The sequence below is a fragment of the Ips typographus genome, linkage group LG7 (assembly GCF_016097725.1).
Source record: "Ips typographus isolate SLU linkage group LG7, UJ_Ityp_2.0, whole genome shotgun sequence".
NCBI lineage: Eukaryota > Metazoa > Arthropoda > Insecta > Coleoptera > Curculionidae > Ips > Ips typographus.
The window spans coordinates 877,065-903,736 of NC_138428.1; the positions used below are offsets into that span (position 1 = coordinate 877,065).

General features: G+C 37.4%; 4 protein-coding genes and 1 long non-coding RNA gene across 15 annotated transcripts in view; 2 read left to right on the plus strand and 3 right to left on the minus strand.

Annotated features, from left to right (window-relative positions):
• Window positions 1-1,739: 1,739 nt before the first annotated feature.
• On the minus strand, window positions 1,740-15,591 carry LOC145731795 (GTP-binding protein Di-Ras2). Its single transcript, XM_081983782.1, has 6 exons — window positions 15,316-15,591; window positions 4,113-4,207; window positions 3,723-3,960; window positions 3,414-3,666; window positions 2,577-2,791; window positions 1,740-2,465 (listed from the first exon to the last, which is right to left on the minus strand). The coding sequence occupies exons 3-6, from the start codon at window positions 3,916-3,918 to the stop codon at window positions 2,353-2,355; spliced, it is 777 nt and encodes a 258-aa protein (XP_081839908.1). The 5' UTR covers window positions 3,919-3,960; window positions 4,113-4,207; window positions 15,316-15,591; the 3' UTR covers window positions 1,740-2,352.
• On the plus strand, window positions 4,618-25,119 carry LOC145731801 (uncharacterized). The gene is made up of 2 exons (XR_014178880.1): window positions 4,618-4,721; window positions 24,960-25,119. It is a non-coding gene; the product is annotated as an uncharacterized LOC145731801 (long non-coding RNA).
• Window positions 16,746-18,607, plus strand: LOC145731794 (uncharacterized). The gene is made up of 3 exons (XM_081983781.1): window positions 16,746-17,254; window positions 17,310-17,687; window positions 18,064-18,607. The coding sequence occupies exons 1-3, from the start codon at window positions 16,889-16,891 to the stop codon at window positions 18,505-18,507; spliced, it is 1,188 nt and encodes a 395-aa protein (XP_081839907.1). The 5' UTR covers window positions 16,746-16,888; the 3' UTR covers window positions 18,508-18,607.
• LOC145731798 (U6 snRNA-associated Sm-like protein LSm5) lies at window positions 18,642-19,255 on the minus strand. The gene is made up of 3 exons (XM_081983785.1): window positions 19,088-19,255; window positions 18,836-19,032; window positions 18,642-18,748 (listed from the first exon to the last, which is right to left on the minus strand). The coding sequence occupies exons 1-3, from the start codon at window positions 19,128-19,130 to the stop codon at window positions 18,719-18,721; spliced, it is 270 nt and encodes an 89-aa protein (XP_081839911.1). The 5' UTR covers window positions 19,131-19,255; the 3' UTR covers window positions 18,642-18,718.
• The window catches only part of LOC145731785 (WD repeat-containing protein 47), a 30,494-nt gene continuing 23,378 nt past the window's right edge, over window positions 19,557-26,672 (minus strand). For 9 of the 11 annotated variants that reach the window (XM_081983755.1, XM_081983756.1, XM_081983751.1 and 6 more), the window contains 5 exons: window positions 21,206-21,405; window positions 20,891-21,086; window positions 20,647-20,839; window positions 20,260-20,589; window positions 19,557-20,203 (listed from right to left, as the gene is read on the minus strand). In XM_081983755.1, coding sequence (XP_081839881.1) covers window positions 20,058-20,203; window positions 20,260-20,589; window positions 20,647-20,839; window positions 20,891-21,086; window positions 21,206-21,405 — 1,065 coding nt within the window. In that variant the 3' untranslated portion in view covers window positions 19,557-20,057. Of the gene's footprint in view, window positions 20,204-20,259; window positions 20,590-20,646; window positions 20,840-20,890; window positions 21,087-21,205; window positions 21,406-23,390; window positions 24,042-26,672 lie in introns of those variants that run through there. The other 2 variants (XM_081983758.1, XM_081983754.1) reach the window with 2 other exon arrangements.

Sequence of the window (26,672 nt, forward strand, 5' to 3'; positions counted from 1 at the left end):
TACACCGCAATAACAGTACAGGAGTTTGCCAAATCATTAGGTAAATTCCATAATTTATATTTGAAATATTTTTGGTGTATGACCGTCCTTAGTTCTGTGGTTTTTTAAGTTGACATTGACAACGTCAGTGCCCTTGTGGTCGTAGGCGGCAACGCTGGGGGTGCGTTCAGAAATAGGGCTGGTGTGCGCACCGTGGCCTTTGTCACATGCCACCATATAGTTATGTAAATAAATTGTTCACGTGATCCATTTTTTCCCAAATTCTGTCACGACTTGTACACCGACGGCCATTCTAAACGCGATCCTAATCGTATCGAGTTTGACATTTCAGTTGTTATGGCGGATTTGAGAGATTACCTATATTATTTATTATCTACATAAAAGAGTATCAACTTCTAATTTGCCTGCACTTGGCATTAGTGGTAATGGACAGTGGTCGTGGACAAAGTATAGTATTATACTCGTTTTTTATGGCCATTAATCCCACGGGAGATTTGCGTCCCTCGCCTGCGGCTTGTGACGTAAACATCCCCCTTAGGGATTAATGGCTATCATAAAAAGCTCGTTGAATAATATACTATTAATCACTAGTCACGTAATAATGATTTGAAGATGATCTCCAAGTAGTTACAGCTATCATATACTAGTTTAAACCGTTTTGTTTTCACTTTTACAATTTCTATTGATTTGAGATCGAAAACATGATACATACTTCTCAAAAACTGTTCTTGAACAATTTTAAAGCATTGCTCGACCTCTGTCTCAATTTGACTTGCAAAACTGTTACGAAAACCCACGAGAATGTAAACTCTATAATAGCACGAAACGTTAGAGGGTTAGTTCAAAGCATATTTGTCGGTTATCCACCTCCTCCAGGTCACTAAATTGTTTTTATAAAACAAAAGTGCACCAACCATTTAGAAAACACCTCTATTCTTTGTAATCTTCTCGGTTTTAGCACTTGCCTGAGAAGTAAAAGCAAAATAAAACCCATAAAAAGCTGCTTTGGTCTGGATTTGTACTTTCTAGCTTTTCTATTTAAGAGTTTTTCAGTTTTTTAGGTTCTCATTATAATGTAATAGTTGCTGAACATCTTATTCAGAGAGTTTTTACCTTCAAACAATGGTATTGAAGGCTTTTTGCTTGGTATTTTGTGAATTTCAGTTTTTTCATGTCTACTACCTTACCATCACCCACAGTTTTAGTCGTTTATTTCAAAGTGTTTTCCATCTTTTTTCTTCAAAACTATCTTTGTAACTTTTTTTTTTTCCAAAGAGAACTTCTCTAATATTCAATAATGCCAAAACTCAGGCATGATCTAAATAGTTTCTTACAATGTCTATGAAACAGGGTTTTTAGTTATCTGCTTGCTTTAAGTTTTTCTGATGTTTCTTCCATTTACAATAATAATTTAATCTTTGCACTAGTGCTCCACTGTTTTGAACGCCCTGGGAAATGTACTCCCCACTATAGTTAGAACCACAAAACTAACTTCAGGTTATAATAATTTAGCTCTGGCAATCTTACTTGTAAACTTGGAGAATGGATTTTTCCCGAATTAAAAACTTGTACCCTCCTTTAATAAGCAATTTAAAAAAGAAATTATTATTCGCGAATTGGAAATGAAATACTACTTCGTCTCGAAAGTTTCCAGCTTTTGTAAACGTTTAAATTTCCCATCAAGAATTGGAGGTAGATAAATACCTGAGTTTTCCCCTAGGGGAAAAAAAACAACTCGGTTTCGAAACATTTAATATATTAAACTCATACAATGTATATGTACACACGAACATGTTTAAAATAAATACAAAAATACTTGTAAATTCCCCATGGCAACCACATATTATATTATTATAATAATATAGGAATAGAGTATAATTCTTATCTAAACATTCACTAAATATAATTGCAGTTAATTAGTAACAATTTTAGTTAAATCTTCATGTACAGGGTCAAGTTTTTGAGCCCTGATGGCCTCATAGTACAGTGGGTGTTTCTTATTGCTCTCATTTCCTAGTAAGGGTGATTTTAACAGTAAAATTGGTCAGTTGTAATAGAGTGCAAGAGCTGATTAAAATCACTTTAAATGACAGAGAAGGTGATTATAAATTCGGACGTTGCAATAAGGGATGTGCACTAAAAACCCTTTAGTGGATTAGTAAGGGCTAAAGGGCGGTGCGCCTGGAGTATACAGAGGTGCTAACAGTTAACAGCAGAGTAAAATCTTTTTTGTTTCCATCCAGAAAAGTATTATTACCACGATAATGAGAAGAAAAAACACACAGTGGCCGATTATAGGACCCTTACCCTATGTTACTGTGCTATATTGGACCCTTGGGCGTTATAAACAGTTTAGGACACGTGGCATTCGTCCACTTGGGCGTCCCGAATTTGCTGTTTGGTTTTTCTGCTCGCTCGACGTATCAAAGATCGGGAACGCGGTTTCGCTTCCAGAGTATTAGAACCTGAAATTAGTTACATAAAAAGAAAACAAATTCTGTTGAATTTTGCCACTCCGTACTGTGTTGTTATTGTCACAACAATTTTGGAACTACCAGAGGGTAGATTATATGTACCTGATCCGGACGGTTTTTCTTTTTCGGGTAAAGGACTCTCTGCCCTCCTCTTTCCCTTGCTGGTGGCGGAAACATAAGCACTTGACCTCCGTTTCAATCCTCCATTAGAGTCGATTACCTCATTTTTGGGGAGGATTTTTGACAAAGCCAAAAACGAACGAAACACCTCCTTCACATTGATGTCATCTTTGGCCGAACATTCCAGTACTTTCACCCTAACAAAACGAGTTAAATCAATTCAAATGTAAGGAGAGTAATCTAACTTTGGCACCAAACTAATTAATTTCTCCAAAGACATCCGAGTTCAATGTAATCGCAATCCTGCATTCATTTTGGAATTGAAACAAATAATTTGTTGTTTTATGAGGTTCTCAAACCTTCATCTCGTTGCCCCAAGACTCCAAACGGAAGCAAAAAAAGTCAGAAAGTGCCAATAAAAGGTTTATTACCGTCACAATATCGAGGCCGTTTTACTTTTGCTTTTAGTATCAGCATTAAATTGAATGATCTTCCTGTTTGTACTTCAATAAGAATTAAATTTGCAAAATGTGTGTGGAGTTAAAGTGTTTACGAGTTGAAAATTTGCTTTCAATTTGTTTCCTTAGGGGTGAGTTTACACCTTTTTTTATTCTGGATGTTTAGCAATTTGGTTAGGTTTGAGACCTTTATATTATGTTGAAATTAATTTAAAGTTTTATGCAAAATGCCAAGTTTGGGGTTCCCAACCATTTTAAATTTCAGAAGTACTTTTGGACATATTCTTGGTCTATTGGCTTAAATTACATTACTAAACTAAACTACTGGTGTGATTTACGTAAATACTGCACATGGACTTACCGTAACTTAGGCAACTCGCAATACACCCACTCGGAAGCGTCCTCTATGGTAATTTCGCGACTTGAAGCTAAATCCAACTTGTTCCCAGCTACCACAATCGGAATATCCTGGTAATCGTTTCTGTTCTCCCTGATCTCCTCGAAGCACTGTTTGATATTGTCAAAAGAGGGCGCCGACGCCACCGAGTAAACCAGTAGAAACGCGTGCGCTGTGGCTAAACACAACCTCCTCATTGCAGGGAACTGCATGTCACCTGCACAACCAAAAAAAAGTCGTTAATTCAAATTTAAGTTTGGTTAGGCCCAGTACCTGCGGTATCTAGAATGTCTACTTTAAGAGTCATGTGGCCCAGGTCGTACTCTTTGTTGTACAAATCCTCCACAGTACTGCGGTACTTGTTGCAGTAGGTGTTGAAGAGGAATCGTTTGACTAGGCAACTCTTGCCTACTCCCTGTCCTCCAAGGATTACTAAACGGATTCTTTCGTAGTCGCTCATTGTTGACATTGTTGAGGTTCAGTTAAGGGTGGTTTTTTAAGTACATTTCTGCTAAAAAACGTAAAAATTGTAAATGTAACTGTAAATCAGACATAAAATCCTCCGAATCGTTTCAACACCGGAAATTTGAATTCTGTGTTAACACAAAGCCCAATCTGGGACCGTTTTCAAACTTTTAATGCAGTTTCGGACTAGTCAATTACCTCTGCCACTTTTTGCGATTCCATTTCGCTGCGGTATGCTCTGGGGGTTGTCTCAAAACTGTTTCGCTTTAAATTGGTTGAGGGTTGGAAGGCACCTGGAAAAAAAGTCACCCTGTAGATTTTGTAATTATTCCGTAAAAGAAGGGAAAAGTTTACGCGGTCTTGTTCCGTTCCGATCCTCTCGGACAAACGAATGAATAAATTAAAATCGTTTAACCTGTCACGTCAAGACACTTTAATAAACTCCGGCCTAATGACGTCGTCGAGGTTTTCATCTAAATAAATAATTTTGTACTCGAATCGAAAACACACTCTTCCCCCTTACCCACGAGTTATGGAAAGTTGGAAAATTAATTTGAGTTTCACGATCGATACAATATTTGCGTTTGACTCGTTTCGAAAGTTTCTCTATGTTTTAGTTTCCTTTTTGTGTGTTTCAAATATTGAAATTAACGAGTAATTTACTTAGAAATTTCAATTTTTTCAACAGAACAGCGTTTATACAGGTGTGGTAAATCCAAAACCGACCATAGGAAAACCGTGTAACTGACAGAGAAACGTAGATAATTGCATGCGCGGGACAAAGACAGAAAACGAAAGAAATATCAAGTAGGCCATATTTTCAGCGGGCTGTTGCCAAGCGCAGTATTCAGACAAAATTAATTTTGTCGACGGTATTGGAGTGATACTTGGCGTTTGGCAACAGCGTGCTGAAAATATGGCCTACTTGATATTTTTTTCGTTTTCTGTCTTTCTCCCGCGCATGCAATTACCTACGTTTCTCTGTCCGTTACACGGTTGTCCTATGGTCGGTTTTGGATTTACCACACCTGTATGGTGTAAACACTTTACTATGTTTTCTACCAAGAAATATCTCGAAAACATTTTTTGTGTGTGTGAATACATAATTACGTCAAAATGTAGCCTAGAAATGTAACAACCTAGTAATGTACTGGGTGTCCCAGTAAAAATAACGGTAACTTTTATAGAAACACAAGAACAATTTCACCCTAAATATCTCGAAAACTTAATGTCATAATGTAGCTCAGAAAAAGGAAAAACGATGTCCCATTAGAGTGTGATTGAATCTGGCATTTAAATATCTATGCTAATAGTTACAGAACTTGTTTCCTTTTAATTTTAGGATAAAAAACCATCCAGTTTACTTTTTAGAGAACAAAAAGTGCGCACAAACAATGCCATTGGGATTATTAGATAAGGCTCTGTATCTAAGGCTCTTTTAATATAAATTGATAAAATACATTTTCGCTTAACTAAGCTTGTCATTTAAGCACTCACCAAATTAGAAATCGATTACTCGCGGGCTCCATCATGATGTAGCTGAATAGGTTGCAGGCACCTTTAAAACGCTTTGCAGCGCGAACTAGAGACGATACAAAGTTCTGAATAATCTTCAGGTGAATAAGAGAAGAGATACAATCTGGTGTTTGTTTGGGAAATTACAAAAAAAGCTAATAAATCTATCATTGTTTACGTTAAGAACGGAATTATTTAAAATATTACAACAAAATGCGTTTTGTCCCAAAAAAAAAAGTGTATACAGGATGTGTAACCAAAACTTCGTTTGGTCTGTAACAGATTTAGGCCGGACAGCAAAATTTATTATCATTTTGAACAGTCGTACGTATTTTGATAAACAAAAAAGGCTTTCAAAGACGTTTTTGAAAAATAAAAAATGGCGTCTACATGCTTATACAGGATGTTGAAAAGTACTTTGCCTAGTTGCTGTATTTCAGGGGTAATTTGTGAATATCCCACTTTTTTGTATGTTGTATACAGGTGTGGTAAATCCAAAAGCGACCATAGGAAAACCGTGTAACGAACAGAGAAACGTAGGTAGGTAATTGCATGCGCGGGAGAAAGACAGAAAACGAAAAAAATATCAAGTAGGCCATATTTTTAGCGCGCTGTTGCCAAACGCCGTAAGTAAGTTTGTCGAGGGTATTGAATACTTACGGCGTTTGGCAACAGCGCGCTAAAAATATGGCCTACTTGGTATTTTTTTCGTTTGCTGTCTTTCTCCCGCGCATGCAATTACCTTCGTTTCTCTGTCCGTTACACGGTTTTCCTATGGTCGCTTTTGGATTTACCACACCTGTATATATGTTTAGTTTATTTTGATTCTTTATTAAGCAAACACCCTGTACATTTAGGTTGGGTTAGTTTTTCACATTTAAAATTCGCACATAAGCATTTTTTGTTTTTTAAAAAAGTGTGCTTTACACTGAACAGACATAAGCCCAAAGCAAAATCCCCTTTTTCTAAAACGTAAACCCATTCGTTTGGGGTTAATACGTTTACAAATAGGGGGGGTGGTGTTTATTGGTCCGTAACAGTACATTGCGAGGGGATGTTTATGAAATCCGCCATTTAGAGTTTCGTATCGATTCCGGGGGGGCAATTATCGTTAGTGGTTGAATCTGGTCTGCTAAAAAGTCGATTTGAGAAAACAATACGTGACCCCCCATATGGGGGTTAATTGAATTCTCTCGTTCGATTCATACCATTCGGTTTTCCGAGGTCGTCCACCCTTCTGAATGACCTTTTGTTTTCTTCGTTTTCCTGAAGGAATTTCCACATAAGCTGCCTAAACATAATTATCACTTTTCTGGTTTAATTAACACTTCAAGTCAAACAGTGGGAGAAACAAATAAAAATCCTCTTTAGAGGCCTGACAGATAATAAATTTCGTTCATGCCTCAAATAGATCAGAGAGGATTTTCCGGTGCCTCTTTGGTGTGGTTTTCGTCCACTAGCACGCCGATTTAATTGACAATACACCGATTGTTGTGTCGGTAAATTTTCCCAACCAGAGTTTCAATTATACGGTAATTCGTTGGAAAAACTCAAACAAAACTGCAATTTTCAATCAATATCTATTATTGCGCAGCATCAGGCAATCGCCGGAATAGATTTTTTATTGATGGCCTAGTTGCAATTAATTTCATCTGAAATTAATTAATTTCTGTCGTTTGTTGCCATTCAAAGCTCAAAGTTAGATGCTATTCATACAGTCAAGGATAATAGTTAATTACGTATCATGGGCTGAAAGAAGAACCTTGCTTACAAAGCTAGAAACTAACGTTATTTTAAATGGGACACCCTGTAAATTATTATGTAGTCTACAGTTTTTGAGATAGTTAATTAGCAAATTTTTTTTCCTTACGTGACTATTTTCAATAAGGTCACGTGACTGATTTTACAATGTAACTTGTATTTGGGCTTAGAAAATAGCTACTAACTAGTTAACTTTGTCTTTCCAAAAAAAGTGCTTCGTTGGTGTTTAAAGCTAGAAATTAACATAATTTTAAATGGGACACCCTGTATATTATTATGTGGTTTGATTTTTCATTCCTAGGCCTACAATTTGACGTAAAAACGTCAGTATAAATAATGACTTTTATTACAGTTTTTAGATATCGAAAACCCTGTAAACTGGTTTCTCCCGCAAATTTTTGCATCCTACTGCCTACTAACTACATTTACATGTAGGACAGGCTTGTTAGAACTAGCCTTAGGAGAGTATTCGCGCTTCAATAAACCAATTCCAAAGTAAAGGATTTCTAGGTTAAGTACACCTGAACGGCAATCTGCATCACAAAAGACGGGGCGCGCTAATCAAGTGTGTGGATTGGGGCAAACGGTGTTGCTTTTGAGTTAATTTTTGTTTGATGAAAATACACTTTGGGGCATCATCAACGGAGAGAGAAAAAACTGATTAAAAACTTTTTATACGCGGAAAACAGATTTTAGCCCCATTAAAACACTGGGTAACTCGCCTTTTAATTGCTTAAAACGGCCTTCTTCAGCAAATTTGCCAGAGCCCTTTTAAAAGCGCCCTCCTTCGAATTATTCACAATATTTATTATTAAGGGAGTTTCTTGTAAAGTTACCCAACTTCCCCGAAGTCTTAGTTTCCTAATTTCACTAATTTTCAATCAGTTTCTTGAGCGAAATCATAATTTGTCACATTTTTGCACGAATCCTGTTTTTTTTTTAAATTCCTCTATCGATTTCAATCCGCTTAAGTGGTAGGTCCAGGGGGTAGGGATTGGTGAACTTAAACGTTACGGTTAAAAGCTAAAGTTAGGAAATAATCAAACGGCAAAGCCCTTAAGGGCTCCACTTGTGAGCTTTTTCAACCTTCATCAATTTGATGGTAAACGTTTCATAAAATCTGAATTCAGCGGAATAAATTTCAGTAAACGTTTGAAATTGATTTTGATGGAGATTTAGTTTTTTCTGTGTACTTAATAAAACCTATAATAACCCCACTGGTTCACTGATTGATTGACGTCTAAATGTATCTGAAAGTTTCAGTTGATCAGACTGAAATATTGTTAACTCCCTTGAAGGAAATTTAGAACTCATCATCATCATATAGTGTGAATCAATGTGAAATGGGATGACGTAACAATGTAACATTCAATGTGATAAGTGAGGAAACAAACGTCAAATTCATCACATTTTACTTTGAACTTTGACACAGGGTGTTCTAGTATTGCAGTAATGTGACCAATCTACTTCTTATCAAGGTAAAAGAAGTCAATAGGTCTGTTCGTAGAGAGAATCTCCAACTAGTAATCAGAGAAATAGATACATTTATTGGCCACAAGTCAACGTCATAGTCACGTGAGCATTCAACCAATGAAACTTGACATTTACTGTACTTTTCTGCGATTTTTGTGAAAGTAAATTACAGCAAAGCAAAAAATTTGATTTTATTAGTCTTTGTTTTTTCCGAGGCATTAAAGTTCAATTTCGCTTATTGTTACATTAATTTTTAACGGTAAACCGCGTTAGGTTGTCATTTTTTTGCAAGCAATTTTTGACCTTACTGACGTCGAATACTCTTCCAAGCCGTGCTCATTATGATTTTAATTATTTTGATATTTTTGCATGTTACATAATTTGTTAGGGTATGACACCCCATTTTTTTTTAAATTAAAAAATCCTATTTTTATTCTGGTTTGCTTTCTAGTTTAATTAATAAGAAATTTTTACCCACATTTTGCTGACGCGTTTCTCCACAGCACTCTCGAAACTAATTGGATGTACCGGGTGACCCAATAAGACTCGACCATATCTCGGTAACTGTTCGTCGTATGATATTGGACTAAAAATTTTTTTAAGTAAATCGGCCATGAAGAATCGTTGGAAAATATTTTCAAGTTCTAAAAATGACCACCAGAGCCCGTAACTGCCATCTCAAAATTTTTAAATTGCATTTTCTATAAATTTTGCACAATTTTAAAGCTCATCATTTGCGTAAAAAACAAATTTCTGTTATTTCAAAAACAAAGATGGCGTGAGGCGTTCAATTGTTTTTGCCATAACTTGCTTAAACTTCTTAACGGTTTGACCAATTTTAACAAATTCGGTATTGTTGAAAAGAGCATTTCTTGGGCAATAAGAATCAACCAAAATATCGTTAATTTAGTTGAATCTTTCTGCGCCAGGGGGCTACTTTTGACACCATGACTCAAACACCAAAAAAAAAACTGGAATTATATGACTTTTTCTTTGTGAAAAAGTAGCCAAATAACATCCAAATAGGCCAGTGAAAACAGTTTTTCAAATTCTCGTTCCTAACCTGACATATTGAGATTATAAGATACGGTCGAGGAACAGTCTTATTGGGTCACCCGGTACATAATTTGTAGGAACACGACAAGTACTTTTTCCAGAATAAAACAATTGAATTTACGTTTGAACGAAATTCCGAATTAATTTTCACTTGTCTGCAATTTGGTTCTGGCGCATCTGTTTAACCGTTTCCAACCAGCAAAACAATCGAATTTTCGCCCCCTTCCAGAGCTATTTACGCTTTCCGACTGACAAAGGGACAAAGTCGGTTGCACCGCACAAAGTAACTCTCCCAAAGGGCTTTGGAATCTGATATTTCGTTTGCACGAGGTAACACGATAATATTTCGTTAAGGTTTGCACGAAAATCTGGTGTTTTTCAGAAAAAGTTCCGTAACGCTCCCACTTGGAAAATGTAGTATTAACAAAAAATCGTATTACTATATTTTATTTACACAGAGAGGTAAAAAACCACTTTCAGAAACGCAATTTTCCTTGGTTACACGGGGAAAACCGCGCTTTCCTCCAGGTTACCTTATTATCATTCCCTTCTCCTTTTTTCCCCCATCAACGGTCATATTAAATGTTTTCCACTTTGCTTTCGCGTTTATGCGGTATCCGCTGCAGCATTTATTTATTTACGGGTATCACGTGATCAAAATTGAATTGTCAAATTGTAATAGTGACAGTAACACTGTAGGTAGAAGAAGAGGGTCACGTGACTGAAATTTATATTCGGATTGGTCACAAACTTTAAATTACTATTTACTTAACATGAGAAGAAATTTCAAAATGTTTTTTTTTGGTTTACTTTGGTTTGTATATGAAACGAAGAACTAGAAACTGATATTTCAATTTTCAAGTTTTTTTTTTTCTAAACACTCTATAGGGTGGTCCAATCTGTAGTTAGCCAAACATTTGTCAAAGTAGCAAGTGTATGATTTATCAAATCAAAATAACTCCCTTATTTGGGACGCTTTGTATAAAGTTTTATATGTCAATGGATAGCTAAGGAAATGAGCTTTCCATTGATGTATAAAAGTTTATAGGTTGATGGTACGGTTCGGCCGCTAGGGGGCGTCAAAGTTGATTATTTTTTTCTGCACTTTTTTTGGTACACTCGCTTATTCAAATCAAAATAACTCCCTTACTTGGGACGCTTTGTATAAAGTTTTATATGTCAATGGAAAGCTAATGAAATGAGCTTTCCATTGATGTATAAAAGTTTATAGGTTGGTGGTACTGGTTCGGCCGCTAGGGGGCGTCAAAGTTGATTATTTTTTTCTGCACTTTTTTTGGTACACTCGCTTATTCAAATCAAAATAACTCCCTTACTTGGGACGCTTTGTATAAAGTTTTATATGTCAATGGAAAGCTAATGAAATGAGCTTTCCATTGATGTATAAAAGTTTATAGGTTGGTGGTACTGGTTCGGCCGCTAGGGGGCGTCAAAGTTGATTATTTTTTTCTGCACTTTTTTTGGTACACTCGCTTATTCAAATCAAAATAACTCCCTTACTTGGGACGCTTTGTATAAAGTTTTATATGTCAATGGAAAGCTAACCCAACCGGATTTGAGGCCTGGGGAGGAAACATAAAATGACGGATAACTCAGTCACGTGACCTCCTAGGAAAAAATGACAAGAGACCAAAAATGTGTGTGTAAAGAATAAGAAATCTTCAAAAATTAAAATTAAAATTAAATTTAAATATTCTCAACATCGAGATAGTTAAATCATAGCGACCTTTGGAAAACATGTGTCACAATTCATTTCTTATTATCATTTCTGTTTTCTAATTCATTTTTTTTTGGTTAGGTTAGGTTAGAAACATGTTAAAAGCAGCTTTCAGCTTTTTTTGACCAATCGCATTGCTATCGTGTCATTTAGGCAAGTACTGCACATGCGGACTTATCATTACAAACAAACAATAAACTATTTATAGTTTTTTACCGCAAATACTCTAAGGGAAAGCTTTAAAGCTTTGTTATTTGAATTTCTCGCGTTAATGAACGAGTGCAAACAGTTTATTATCTCGTTAGGACCACAAGTTTGATGGGGGATTCATTTAATTAACGTCCAGGTGGAATTCATGCGAAGAAATTATGGATTTCGGTGCACACAACTCGAAATTACAAGATTAACGATCGGTTCAAAGCGCTTTACACTCCGGGTTGGTTTTATTGCGCGCATTACCAACATCCATCAGACTTACTTCTTTTCACTATACGACAAGAGGGTAAAAAAGTGGTGGAGGGTTGTTTAAAATTCCGAAAGGTTTTCAACGTCGACGACCTGAAACATCCGGCAAAGCGGAAAAACTAGACTAACTCGGTTTCGTATTCGATAGAGGGGAAACACCGAAACCAGGTGAATTGCGAAATTAGTTTATCCATTTTCATGATTGATTAAGTCCGAGACCGACCAATCTGTCGATAACATAATCCAGTTAAATTAAGGTTACTTATTAAGTATTTGAGAGCTACAAACCTCGTTAAGAAAACAATTTAACCTGAAACTGACAAGCTTTCCAACTTCGTTGGTTTAGCATATCAGTCGGTCAATACCGCGTCAGTTACATACAGAACACACAATAATACGAAGACCTAGTTTAGGTAGAAGGAAGTTGGATACGTAACCGGATGCCCTTTAATTTCGAAATGCCTGGCACGTTTCTTCACCTCCCCCAACACACACTCCGCAGAGGTATTACATTTAGAGGGAATCACTCGCCGTAATAAAATGTCAGTTTTCGTCTTTTGTTTCGCGACTTTGACTATGACGACGGGCGCAATTTGCGCCAGCTTATTATCCATACAGGAGAAATTCAAAGTGCTGTAAGGCTTTGTACTTTAAGGCCCTTGAAATTGGGGTGGCTTTTATCTGAAGTTTCCACGGTGATCCATTCTACACAATTTGTCAAAGTATGACACACATTTTTTTAATAGTGACACAGTGACTGATGTTCATTAGTAGCCTGTTTGATTAACATTTAAATGGTTTTACTTCCATAAAATTGTTTGCTAATTTGGTCTATTATGAAATTTCACCACTCTAACTTATACAGGATGCCACAAATTCGTGTCTAAGAAGGGTACAAAGGCCCTACAAAAAAAAATTATTACCCATACTGTTTTTGTGTGCAATTTTAATCTATCGAGTCTAAAGAGTCCTAAAGTGTATGAAAAGTGCTACAAAATGGCGTTTGAACGAATTTTCTAACTTTTTTCGTTTTTGAGGTATTTTAATTCAAAAATTGTGTCACTTTTTGAGACTCTTCAGCATTGTTGCCAGCTTTGAACTATTGTGACGCTGTTATTTGCACTTCATCTTGTTTTTTTTATGGTATTGTTATTGTTAAGAGAATGAAAAATGATACAAAATGACGTTTGAACGATTTTTCTAGCTTTTGGAGTTTTTCAGATATTTCAATTAAAAAATTCACTTTTGAGAGTGTCGGCCTGTGACGCCAAGTCAATATTTTGACAGAAAATTCAAAACGGCGGCCTGGAACGCCATTTTGTCTGTCATTTCTTAAAACTACGTGAAATTTTCTTTAAAATGAGGTGCAAGTCAATATTTTGACAGAAAATTCAAAATGGCGGCCTGGAACGCCATTTTGTCTGTCATTTCTTAAAACTACGTAAAATTTCCTTTAAAATGAGGTGCAAGTCAATATTTTGACAGAAAATTCAAAATGGCGGCCTGTGACGCCCTTTAGTCTGTCATTTATTGAAACTACGTCAAATTTCCTTTAAAATGAGGTGCAAGTCAATATTTTGGCAGAAAATTCAAAATGGAGGGTTGGAACGCCATTTTGTCTGTCATTTCTTAAAACTACGTGAAATTCCCTTCAGAATGAGCTGCAAGTCAATATTTTGACAGAAAATTCAAAATGGCGGCCTGGAACCGTCAAAAAATACAACTTTTTTATTTGTCAAGTTACAGTTGACGTCTCGGTGTCATTTTATGTTAAAATTTCCCGGAAAAGACGCTGGTGTAGTCGGTTTTTTGATATCTCATAAACTAACAGAGTTAGACCTAAAATTTAACATTTTAAGCATATCTTTGCCAGGAACTCGGCCGGATTAATAGATACATGAAATCTGACTAAAAAATATTTACAATATAATATGTGATATTATGGTAAAGGAAATTTGACGCCCTCTAGCGGCCAAACGGTGTTATCAATCAACTCATGTGGGGATAGTTTTAGAAAGCTTGAAATCTGCTCTATCTTGTGTTTTCTATGACATTTTGACGTAACTTGTCAAATAAGGGAGTAATTTAGGGTCAAAGCAAGGTGTGTCCCAAAATATGTGATTTTAGAGTGAAATAATTTTGACGCGTTCTAGCGTCCAAACGGTGTTATCAATCAGCTCATGGGGGGATAGTTTTAGAAAGCTTGAAATCTGCTCTATCTTTTGTTTTCTATGACATTTTGACGTAACTTGTCAAATAAAAGAGTAATTTAGGGTCAAACCAACGAGTGTCACAAAATATGTGATTTTATGGTGAAATAACTTTAACATTGAAAAGTGGCAAATACAGTTATTGTAGAGATTCAAATATGTTAGGTTAGATGTCACAGTCATAATATTTTCTGTAATAAGGACGCAATCGCCATTTCGACTATTTTGGGTGTAAATTCTCCTGAAAACATAATTGGTTAGTTTATGACATAAACTTATTTTAGGTTTTTTTGTAGTAGTTCAAGCACATCGTAATTAAATGTAATCAAAATGGCCACTAGGTGAATTGAATCAACTGATTATTAGGTCAAAAAAACGCAATTCTAAACTAAAACATTATAAACAGCGTGTTGTCAGTCAGCAATTCAATAGGCACTTTCCATATTTCATGCAGAAATGAGCATGCTAAAACAATTTATGAGCCTCAAATTCGGTCGTTATTAATGCCGAGTTAGCGTTAATAATTGGACATTTGTTATACGGATTGGTGCACTTAATTGCAAGCTATTCATCATCATCCTTTATGTAGCATATCGTTACGTTAACCAATCAAAATTGCAGCCGATTACTGATCCGATCAGTTTTCATAAAAAAATCTGTTTTTTTGCAAACTCTCAACATGGTGGTAAAACATGGTTAATGTTACTGTTCATTTTTGTTTCTTCACTATTTAATAAGTAATCAAAAACTTTACGCTATTTTAAGTAAGTAATTTTTAAAGCAACTTAAACGTCACGAATATGTTTTTTAATGTGGTCGCTTTCTGTATAAGTAATCCAGAAGGAAACAAGTTATCCAAACGTCATCAATTTCCTTCTTGAAACCATAAAACTCTTTAAAACTACTGGAAATATTAAACCATCATCAATCACTTTCAGAGTTGATCCAGCTAAATCGTACCACTAACTTTATTAATGATTGGTCATGGGGAAAAATGTAATTCCAGATTGTTTCCGAATTATCGCATTTCCTCTACTTTACACGATTAATCTTGTGATTGTTACGTGTTTTGAAGAAGAAACACAGTTCAGTTAACACAATTTAAGACATCAAGCAAAACCTGAACAATTAAATTGCGTTTAAAGTACGGTCTGTTAACAGTTAATAGTAATAAACAAGCACTTACCAATTTTTTTGGGAAAGTTTCGATACAACTTAAGTTTTGGTTCAGAAAAAGTAAAGCCGGGTGCGTGTGTTCAGTAAACGACGAAGAGGAAAACGAATAAGCGAAGAGGTGTGGGTGTACGCGTGCTAACAAAGTCGGAAAAGCTACTGCCGGAAAATCGCCCATCCAGATACTCTGGAAAGCTTTCCAGGCGGGCTTTTTGCGCCGTCAGGTTGTGCCCCACTTGATTATTGTTCCCCCATTTTTTATTCCGTTATTTTGTTGTTCGTGCACGTAACGTTGTTTAGCGACCGTCACCAGTATCGTTACGAGGTTTGCGTGTTAGTTGGCGGAAAATGGAAATATTGCAACGTTGCAAGAAAAAATTTGAATGTGAGGAAATATGACTGGTATATGAAAATGTTGGTCGATTTGCAATTTTTCCACATTTTCATGTCCCGTTACATTTTCACCTTCCGTTGTCACGACAAATTCCTTTATGGATATTTCAACGGTTCGTTTTCTTTTATACGTTCTGTCAACCTTTGAAAATATACAATTTCCATAAGTGTTTCATAAATTTTGCTTTAATGATTTGTTTATTGTGTGAGTGCCTGGAAGGGACTTGATAATTCTGAAGGATACTTTGAGTACCGGAAACATCAATACAACAACATCAATAACGCTCTGGACAACATGAACTTGAAGAAAGTGACAACAATCTGAAACATCTGCACAAGAATCTTAACACCCCTTTGGAGAGGACCTCGAGAATGCCTGGAGAATAGCGACAATCTTACGGTGGTTTTGTGAGAATTACAAAAGTCTGATAAGGTCAAAAAACATTGTACAAAGCTGTTACTCTGGGTTCTAAAAGACCTACAATGAAAACGAATGCTGCTAAACTATCCAAAAGAAGAATTTTATGGTATTGTCCTCTGAAGATGACGTTGAATGCCTTAAACCTCTGGAAAACTCAAACTTTCGCATTTTTGAACAAAGCTCTAAAGAAAACATTAACAGTTTTAGAATTGTTCTCAAAGCGTTCAGATGCTTAATTGGAAAGAAAATAATTTTTCTGAAGAAGTTTTGAAGGAACTCATTTCAGTTTATATGTAGATTGGTTTGTCTGGTTGCAAACCAGCGTACAATGTTTGGTTTGACGTCATTTGGCAGTTAATCATGTCACATGACCCTTTTATAAACCAAACCAATTAGCTTCATCACTTACTTGGTCACTCCTTCCCACTTTTAACAAAACAACTACACAACATAACAAAATAAATTTTTATGCCCCATCCATTTATTCTTTAGAACATTTGGGTTCAAAGGCGTGTGATATTGTGTGCTCTCTTACGTGTATATTCGGTACATGTACTAAAAAGAAACAGAGCCATAACTCGACGTGTCAGAATTTTTTGACTGTAATGACATTTGGCAGACGTTATACGCAAATGTCACTGGTACACAACAAAAATGTAGGCTAGGAAATTCGTAAAATTGTAAACACAAGAGATTTTTAGAGTTTTCCTTTATTTTCTATGTTTTAAAACGTAATAATGTGGCATTAAGACAGTTTACGGGCTCGGACAAAATGAGCAATGCGAATAAAACGATGAGCCACTTTTCAGACGACGGACTCACCCACATCGATCAGTTAACGTTCAATGAAGGGGACAGGAATATGCAAAATATTCTGATCCAGTTCTCTCCGGAGCCTGGCCAGAACGATTCCAGCAATAGCCGTTCAAATTGTGACGAAATCGAAGGTTTATCCGATTTAGGTGAGAGTAAACTGAACCAAGATGATCCAGAGGAGGAGAGCAGCAATAATGCTGATGATAAAAGCAGTGCAGCTTTGTGCGAAACTTTGTACGGTCCAGAAGGGCCTACAGATCTTAAAAGTGTCCACTCTGTTATCGAGAACCAAGATGGACAGTTGATTGCCTTAGTAGACCCTGTAAGTACTTGCAGCTAAACTTTGAAATGGAGTCAGGAAAAAAAATCAATTGCAGCCACCAGCAGTAGCCAGTATTGTAGAAGGCATTCCAAATGATGTGTTAGTTTACTGCTGTCAGCCTGAAGGCACCAACACCCTGGACATGTTTCCATGCAAAACTTGTGGCATGGTAGTGGGTTGTGTGTTTTGCCTAAAGTCCCACTATGAGAGTGTCCACTTAAATTTAGGGTTAATACAGTACAAATGCAACAAAACCACCTACTTGAAAAACTTTACAGAAATCTGCAATAAGTGCAGTTTGGTTTGTGAGAGCAAGGAGGAGATGGTGGACCATCGCAAAATTCATTTTGTCACCTGTGATGTGTGTGATATGTCCTTTGACAATGCCCTGTTTTTGTCCAATCACTGCAAATCTACACATGAAAAGTTTGAGGTAAGTTTGTGTACCTTAACAATTTAGGAGGGTTAATATGGTGTTTATCACCCACCAAAATATCAAGCTCCAATTGATTAAGTATTGTTCAGAGAGTTATCTATTTAGCTTGAGGGATTTGGTTTGAGGTAGTTTTTACAAATGATTTGATAACTTTTCACACATTTCTTCTTGGTTTGGGAGATATTTTGTTGTTTCTGTGGCATTAAAAGTCTTCCCCTGAGGATCCTGAAGAGTAGTTGTTTACAGTTATTATGGTTTTGATAAGTGTGGGTAGTAGTTAGAAGCTGACAGTGATGAATAACAGTATTTAAAAAAATCACTGCACAATTCCAATCTGTTTGATTTGAATAAATTGAGAAGCTGACATCTTCAGGTAATCATCAGTTGTGACCTATGTGAACAATGGTTCAAACACCTGCAGGACCTGTCTGATCACTACCAAACCTATCATGAGATGATCCTGTGCATAGTCTGTTTCAAGCGATTTTCCAACCGTAACGAACTGGTCCAGCATCACGGCACCCACAAAATCATTCTGACGGACGTGCGCCCCATTCTGCCTTACGCCTGTTCCAAGTGTAATCGCGCCTTCTCCGAAATCTGTGAATTGTCCACGCATCTGGCGCGCGATCATCCGAAAGCAAAAGCCACTTATGGCACCGTAGTCAATTCGAAAACGAAAGGACGGCCGGCCGTCAAACGGAAGCATAAACTGGTCACGGTCAACTATGAGGATTGCGGCGGTCTAAGCCACGCAAACGACACGGAAGAGGAGTTCAAAACGACCAAGAGGAGGAAAAGTAAGGTTAAGTCGTAACCCCCAGTGACTTTATGTTTTGTGCACCTGTGTGTGTGTGTTACAGTTTACAGTTGAGAGAGTCAAAAATGTTTTTATTTGAATATAAAGAGAGATCTTGTTTTTGGTGTTTTATTTAGAAAAAAAATTCACACTGATTCTGTGGCATTATTTATTATGAAAAATGAAAAAACAACTTATACTACAAAATTAAGTTAAGCCAAATTAAGGTTTACTCAGGCATATCTCCACCTGGAACAAGCTGAAACAAACATATCAACTTAGTACCATTTTCTCTTTGAACTGACATTCAAGTTTTCTGCAACCAGTTAAAGAATAAACAACTTGCCATGGTGATGTTGTTGCCATTAAGCAGAATCTGATCCAATTTGGTAATACGGCGTCCTTCAGGGGTAGTTTCATACTCAGTTACATCCTCAAGTAGCATATTGACAAAATCATCAAACCCCAACAGGGTTCCTACGATTTCTTTGTCGTTTTTCATTATAATGTGAATTCTTGACCCAATGCACTTGTCCACCAGTTCTGGAATTTAAAGTTTTTGGTTCTGGGAGTGAAGGGCTTACTCGTCAAAACTTACCTAAAGGGAGGAGGGTGGAGGAACTTACTGGCATAGTACTCATTTTGATGTTTTAATAATATAATTAGTTGTAATGATCGAATAAAACTCAAAAACTATTAAAACTAAAAATTAGTGAGCTTGTAACAATTAAACAATCTTGTGATTACTGATTTGTGAGGTTAATGTTAATACTCTAAATTTTTCTCAGTTGTCACTGTAGTGGCGCCGCCATCTGTTGACTAACGATAGTACTACATGGGACAAAATTACAGTGCTCGGTTTTTCGGAAGTTTTACACGGTTCATTCACCATGTGTCAAGATTTCCGTATTATATGTAAGAAATATTAGAAAAGTAGGAAGACTTTTTTACTTTTCAGGTGGAAAGTGTTTGATTTCTGTCGCCGAAGGAAGCTAACCTTCCCACTTTTTAATAAAGAAGTAGTGCAGTAGTGTTCAGTTGTTAATGAAACAACAAAATGCTGAATATTACTGTTGAATGTCGATATTTATTAGATTATTCTAAATTTGTATTTATTTTTATTACAAACGCATTAATAATTATATCATATTAAATATATTGAAGGGTCGCAAATAAACATTAAGTCACTAGCACAAAACATACAAAGACTAAAGTATACTTTGCTTCATTAATATACTATATTATATGTACAACTTTATTACAGATTTTTCAAGTGTAATTAACGCCTTTGAATAACATTGCCAGAGGCGATCAACAATAAATATTAAAAATGTACACATTAGTAGCAAAGAGTGAAAAAGTGTGCTAGAGTCTGCAATGCGGCAACACCGCTTTGTTTTTTTTTAAATAATAATTAAAATGGTAATAAATTGTCAGTTAATCAATCACGAGAAAAACGTTAATAACGGTGTAGCACATGAGGCAAGGGGTGCCTACCATAAATCAATTTATTAATTAATCGAAAACGGAGAGTATTGGTTAGTTCAGACTTGGCTGTAATAGAAGGTTCAAATGGGCGGCAACGCCCACAGAGTGGCGGTCTTGTCAGCTGACGTTGACAGGAAGGAGAACTCTGAAGGGTGCCAACGGCCCGAAATTACTTTGTCAGAGTGTTGGGCCACCACGACGCTTGGTAGTGGCAACGTCAAATCGCCTAAACAGATCAATATGATAACAATATAAAATATGACAGTTTAAAAGAAAGCTCACCCTGTAGATCAGTAAGGACGAGCTTATTGTCATAACCGCCACTGAGTAGGTAGTAAGCCGAAGGCGAGAACCGAATACTGCGAATGTCGGCCGAATGTGGCTTAAAGCATTGCACATTGCGACCTCCTCGAATATCGTACAGTACACAGGACGAGTCCTCGTGTCCGGACACCAGCAAACGTCCGCTGGGGTCGACGCACAAACTGGCAACAGGAGAACCTTGTCTGGTGCCCGGCTGCGTTATGGGCGTTACCATATTAACGCATCCTCGTGTTCTCAAATCCCAAAAACGAACTGTTTTATCGTGTGATCCACTTACGAACATTGCACCTGAAAGCAATTTGTTGTTTTTTTAATTGCTGGTTTCCAGATAATTTTGAGACATACCTCCCCACGTATACAGTGACAGTATATGTCCAGTGTGTCCGCTTAACGCCTGGAAAGGTGTAGCAGTGGCGCAGTCAGTGACGTAGATCTTGCAATCACCCGCCCCACCACTGATCAGAAGACTGGACTTGTTAGTGGTGTCTTCCAGAAAACACAGGTCTCTAACGGTGCCGTCGTGCATTGACAGCTCCACCTATCAACCCAAAATAAGCAAAGAGTGAGGTTAAATGTTAGAGGGACTGACCACTTCCCCCTCCAAGTTAGACGTGTCCACATTAAACCTCATCAGTTTGACGGTTTTGTCGTTAGATCCGGTAGCCATTAAGTCACCTACTGGCGACCAGGCCAAGCAGTAAATCGATCCTTTGTGGTGTTGGGTGCGTTTGAACAGTACCATGGGTTGGTAGGTTTGATGGTCCTCCCTGCAAGAAAATACCGACCTGCAGAACTTCAAATTATGTAACAAATAGTAAATATTAATGGAATATGCGGAAAATTTAAGCTAAAAACAGACTTTTGAACCCGAAAGTGAAGGTTAATTCAGGACATCTTAACATACCTGAGATCGGCCAGTTTGGGGTAGGCACATATCCTCAAGGTTTTGGAGTTGGACGCTACAGCGTACAACTGGCCATTGGGGTGAAATTCGGCGCATCTGATCGCCTGGACATCTTCTAAGGTAGTCACTGCCACAAATTTTGGCTTGGGGCTACCATTCGAGTCGTTGCCATCACCTTCAGAGCTGTGCCTCGGCGAAGACTAAAACAATACATTAATTTTACTCAAGAGCCAAGTAAATGTGGATTGCACCGATGTAATTAAGGTTCACTAAGGCCCATTCGTTTTCACGCTCCATGGGGCAAGTAGAGCTTTTTTGACGTCACAATGAGGTAATTTGACAATTGGTCAATCTATGGTTTTGCGAAATTACGTCATCGTGACGTCAAAAACGCTCTGCTCGCTCCATGGAGCTTGAAAACGAATGCGGCTCTAGACTATGTTGTGATATGACTGTGACAGATAATGTGCAAAATGTCATAGTCAAATTAAAACCTACTGCCCTTAAATATGTCAGCCCTAAACGTAGCAATTAACAAGTATGCTGCTCCATCTAGTATTTTTTGTGGACGTTTCGTTTTGGATCGTTTGGTTCAGGTTTCTGAGTGACAAACTGTCAAAGAAAAGAACCCTGTACTCAGTAAAATGTGTACAAAAGTGAAAATAATGAAAAATCCCCTTGGAGCCAATCGGTGAACGTTAAAAGCGCAAAATACGGTTCGATTATTTGGTTAAAAGGAAAAAGAAAGCGAGTATTGTCGTGGAGGACGCCGTCTGTTGTGCACACATTTTTCTCACATCCACCGGCGAATTATCTCTGAACGATTTTCGCTCTCACTTTAATTTACATTTATTATGGTTAATCGTTCGTTATAAATATCGCTTTCATTCGAATTCCTATCGGAGTCAAATCCGGCCAATCTGGCGGCCGAACAAAAAGAAAGAGAAAATACCAAACAGGACCTGATGATTGATGTTCCGATACATGGAAAGAAAAAAATTAAGATATTGCAAATTTCATACTAAAATCCGTATACTTATGAGTAGCTTAAACTGTTATACTATACCATCTCTCAGGCAATGTAATATTCAAATTGTTAGTCACCTGAATAAAGGTCTGATGATCCAAACGGCCTTGCTGATAACAACAAACAAGACAAAATATAAGTCAAACAGGTGTTTGTAACAGAAAGTAAACACTAGAAGCGGTCACAAACGGTTGCTCATTTAGGCCGGCTTGCAAGAAAGGTATAACTAATTGGATTATTGGTTTGTATACGGGAACTGGAGGTTTTTGTTCGACTTGATCGCGTGAACCCACGTTGCCGCATTAATCATTACCATCATCATTCATCATTAATTACTGATGATATAACTTTAGTTCCTTATTAATTACTAGACTAGGCAACCCTCTTTTAACTCACGTTACTGAGGGTTGACAATATTTTTTAGCTAATAGTTTGTTGGTGTCTTTTAACGAAGCGTAAACATAACAAATTTCCAATCTTCCGAGTTAATAAATTTAATGGACCGGAATAAAAAGAAACGCAACAATAAAACGAATTTATTGGTCTCCGGTAAGTTTAATTGAACGAAAGTTAATAATTTTTATGCAAATCCGCTCGTATTTCTTGGTTAAGTGCCACGATGTCGGTTTACTTTCATTTTTCGTTCGGATTTTTCACCGCGTTCAACGTCGTCGTGCGTTCACGATTTGCCATCAGGTGGAAAACGCAAATTTGCACTCTTAATTTCGGCTTCTGCGCTAAATTTCTAGAAAACAATCGATTTGTTTGTTTTTGCATTCATGCAACCACTCTGGTCGATAGAAATCGAGTCTGATTGACACAAATTGTCTGCTTTGCTTTTTTTGATTAGCCCAATTATAATGCTGAATTTGAAATTGCCCAATATTGCCAAAAAAATAAATAGATTCACACCGGTGAATCCAAGAGAAATTCTTGTTTCAACCCAAACGAATCTTGAATAGTGACGTTTTTGGTTTTGCTTAGCTAAGTCTACATTTTCGTAAATTTCAACACAGTGGATATGTTGTGAAGGGTCTTGTATGAATTATAATATTTCAAAAACTTTGAAATAAAATTTCTGTGTTTTTTTAGCACTCTGTATGACCATAGCAACTCTGGGCTTAACCATAAACTGTTCAAAACTAGAACACCACCAACCTGAATGGAAAACTGAACATCTCCATTACTTCTGCCATTCGGTAAAGGTAACCTCTGTCTCAGCCTAACCTCTTTAGGGCTACTGCCCTTTCGACCCCCACCACCACTGTCCAGCAAATTCTCCATGGACCTACGCGCCTCCAACCGTCCCCTCACCCTCGGCGCCACATTATTCCCGTTATAGTCTCTCTCCCATTCGACCACGAAATCCCTCACGTCCTCCATCGACTTGGACTTGACACTCTTTGCAGCCCCATTACTGCAATGGCACGGTGGCTGTACAACCGGGATGTTGGCGGTCCACCTCCGCGGATCCACCATCATCATGCGAGGATTGGGCGGGGGCGGCATTACGTTCCGGTAAAACGAGGGTAGCAAATGGTAGTCGCGCACTTTTGGAGGGTGGCCAAAACCCCTGAACGCCGCCGGATCAGGCGCCCTAAACGGATACGATTTTCGTTTAGGGTTGGCCTGGGGGTAGAAAGGAGCGAACGCTCCCCTGAGCATATCGGTGCTCTGCCACCTCTGCACGTGAGGGTGGTAGGGTTGGGGTTGTTTCAGCATGGTATCACCCATTGTCACATCGTAAGACGCGGAACACTTTCAACGAACTGCGATACGAATGGTGGTGTGGAAGGAACTGGCGGCTCGATAGTCGATGGTGAGCGAGATTGCTGCCTACCGGCGGCCTACTTCCTTGTGTGTGCGATTGATTACAAAAATAAAAGAAAGATAGACGAAACGCTGCCTTGTCCAGGCTGACTAATTAAGGACGAACGAGGAAGAAAAATGAGCGTCTGACTAAGGTTACTCGTTCACTGAGATTTTGAACCACAATAGAGGTTAATCTCACTGATTTCAGTGTAGACGAGTCTAATTCATTTTAACCCAAAAACATCAACGGTAAACGGTCACTTTATTGCAGAAATGTTCCTAAAAAACATGATTTTTGAGACCGTTGCGTTAGACTTGTTAACAAGCAATTAATTAAATTTTTAATGTGGACCTGCAACCATTACAGTCACCTAAACAGTTACGTAATTGTTTATTTCAGACAAACTACCAAAAGTGTGTTGAGCAATTTGCTCCAAACAGACATATTGAGCCTCTTCTCTACTTGAGTTTGAATGTCAATATTTCCCGATACTCCGTGTCAACGGTTTACGTTTTGTAATATTTCAAACACTAATTTTGTGAACATTTACCAGTTTTGCTTACCTAGTTTCAAGGATTTACAGATTTTCTTACATTGGACAGTGTTTAAACTAGTTTGCTGTGTGTTGTACTTTCCAGGACAAATTTGTTTAGGCTGGACTTGATTGTGTATAAAAAAGCTCTATCTATACATATCTGGATCAGGAATGAACCTTTTTTTGATTTTTCACTCACAACTTGCAATCAACTACACGAAACAATTAAAAAAATATATTTTTTAATGCATCTGCATAAGTTTGTGTATAAAACGAAAATTGCTAACGTCGCCATTAAAAGTGACATTTTAGGCTTTCTAGTAGAGAGGGCGGTGGTTGGTTACAACACCGAAATCGTAGGCACCCTTGACAATGACAGTGACAGTTATGACGTTAATGGTGGATGTCAACCAAGGATATTAAACAGTACAGGATTGCTCGATCGGCCGATTTTGTTTCCCGGCGGCGAATGAATTCTGACGTCACAGTGGGCCTTCGGGTGCACAATACGCTAAATATTCGCCCGAGATGCTATGTACGAGATCATGTTCGTGAATGATCGACTGCAATCGCGCATCGCGCAAAACAATCGCGCAAACGCGAGAGACCCATGGTGACGTAAAAATCGTCACCGGCCCGAGCCGATACCGGCAAGATTGCGCTTATGGGATTAAGCACTCCTGTACTGTTTACCGTCCTTGGATGTCAACTAAATAATGTGCGTCTATTTCTCTCTATTTAATACAAATAAAGAAGGATGGAACTCTATGAGCGTATTTGGTTGCCTATGATAACCCTCACCCGAAATACACTAATGCTTTCCAGCAGATTTTTAATGCAAACTTGTCATTCAATTAACCGAGTGACAATTTGAAGTGGACTTCATCATTGGGGACTTTGTTTAACCGCAATTAGCTAGTACGGTCCGATTCCCGGTTACGGCACCACCATGTAAATGTTATACAAATCCACTCGACGCCATTTTAATTGGCCACAGGCCGAGAAATCCAATCGGTCTATGAGAGACTTATGCCACTGGGAACCGTACGGTTTTTAGTTAGACGAACGGTTTTTTCTTATTAAGTAGAGTAGGTAAAGTGGTTATTACGATGATAGATGCATACAAGAGTTTTTATGCCTTCAAATGTCTCATTTAAGAGTGTTCTGTACTTGATGTTACTTCCTAGATCATGTGTATGATATAAAGTATCACTGAGGGTCCTAAGGCTGGTTTTTATACTAGTAAAGTATTAGACGCAATTAACATCAAGTTAACAACTATCAAGTGTTTTTTTTTTAAGATTTAGAAAAACTACAACTACAGCTTTATTACAACTAATCGATTAATTATTTTTTTAATTGCAATTGTTAAAGCTTGTTAATGACTCATTCAAAGTATTACAGTGCCACTCACTTATCCAAATGCAGACCTAACAACCCTTCCATTGGATAGAAACATTTCAAAAATCAACTGTCACTTTTAAACCAATCATAAATCAAAACGGATCTGAAGTTTGACAGTTATTTTACTAGTTTAAGTTTAGACTGTGATGAACATTCACACTGAAAAAAAAACATTCACAGAACTTTTCCAATACATCATCATCTTTCATGTATTACAGTCTGTTGTTTTGAACTGAAATTATCGAAAGTCTTCTTCCTCATTATCGGGCTTAATTCACACTTGAAAAACTTTCATATCGTCTTCAGTTACTCAATACGAAACAATTATTAATAAATTTATTATCATCATGTATGCAGGGCCCTCAGCCAAATCGCTTCTCTGATTGCGTAAAAGTCGTTAGGCGCATTCTACATTAATACACTCGGGTTGTATGCCAATAATAAACGGCAAATTGCAATATGCACACTGAACTGGTTTGTTCAAGTAATGAGGTTTGCTTTGCATAACGCCAAAACCTGATTTGGGGGGTGAAAGCCGCCCAGATGACGGTCAAACATCCGCTTTTCTTATTAATAATTATCAGAGATGATTAGTCCAATTAAGCGATTATTCAATCGGGACCTTCACGCTTCAACTCCAGAGTTTTTTCGAAAAAATCATTGCATAACATTATAAAACAATCCGTTT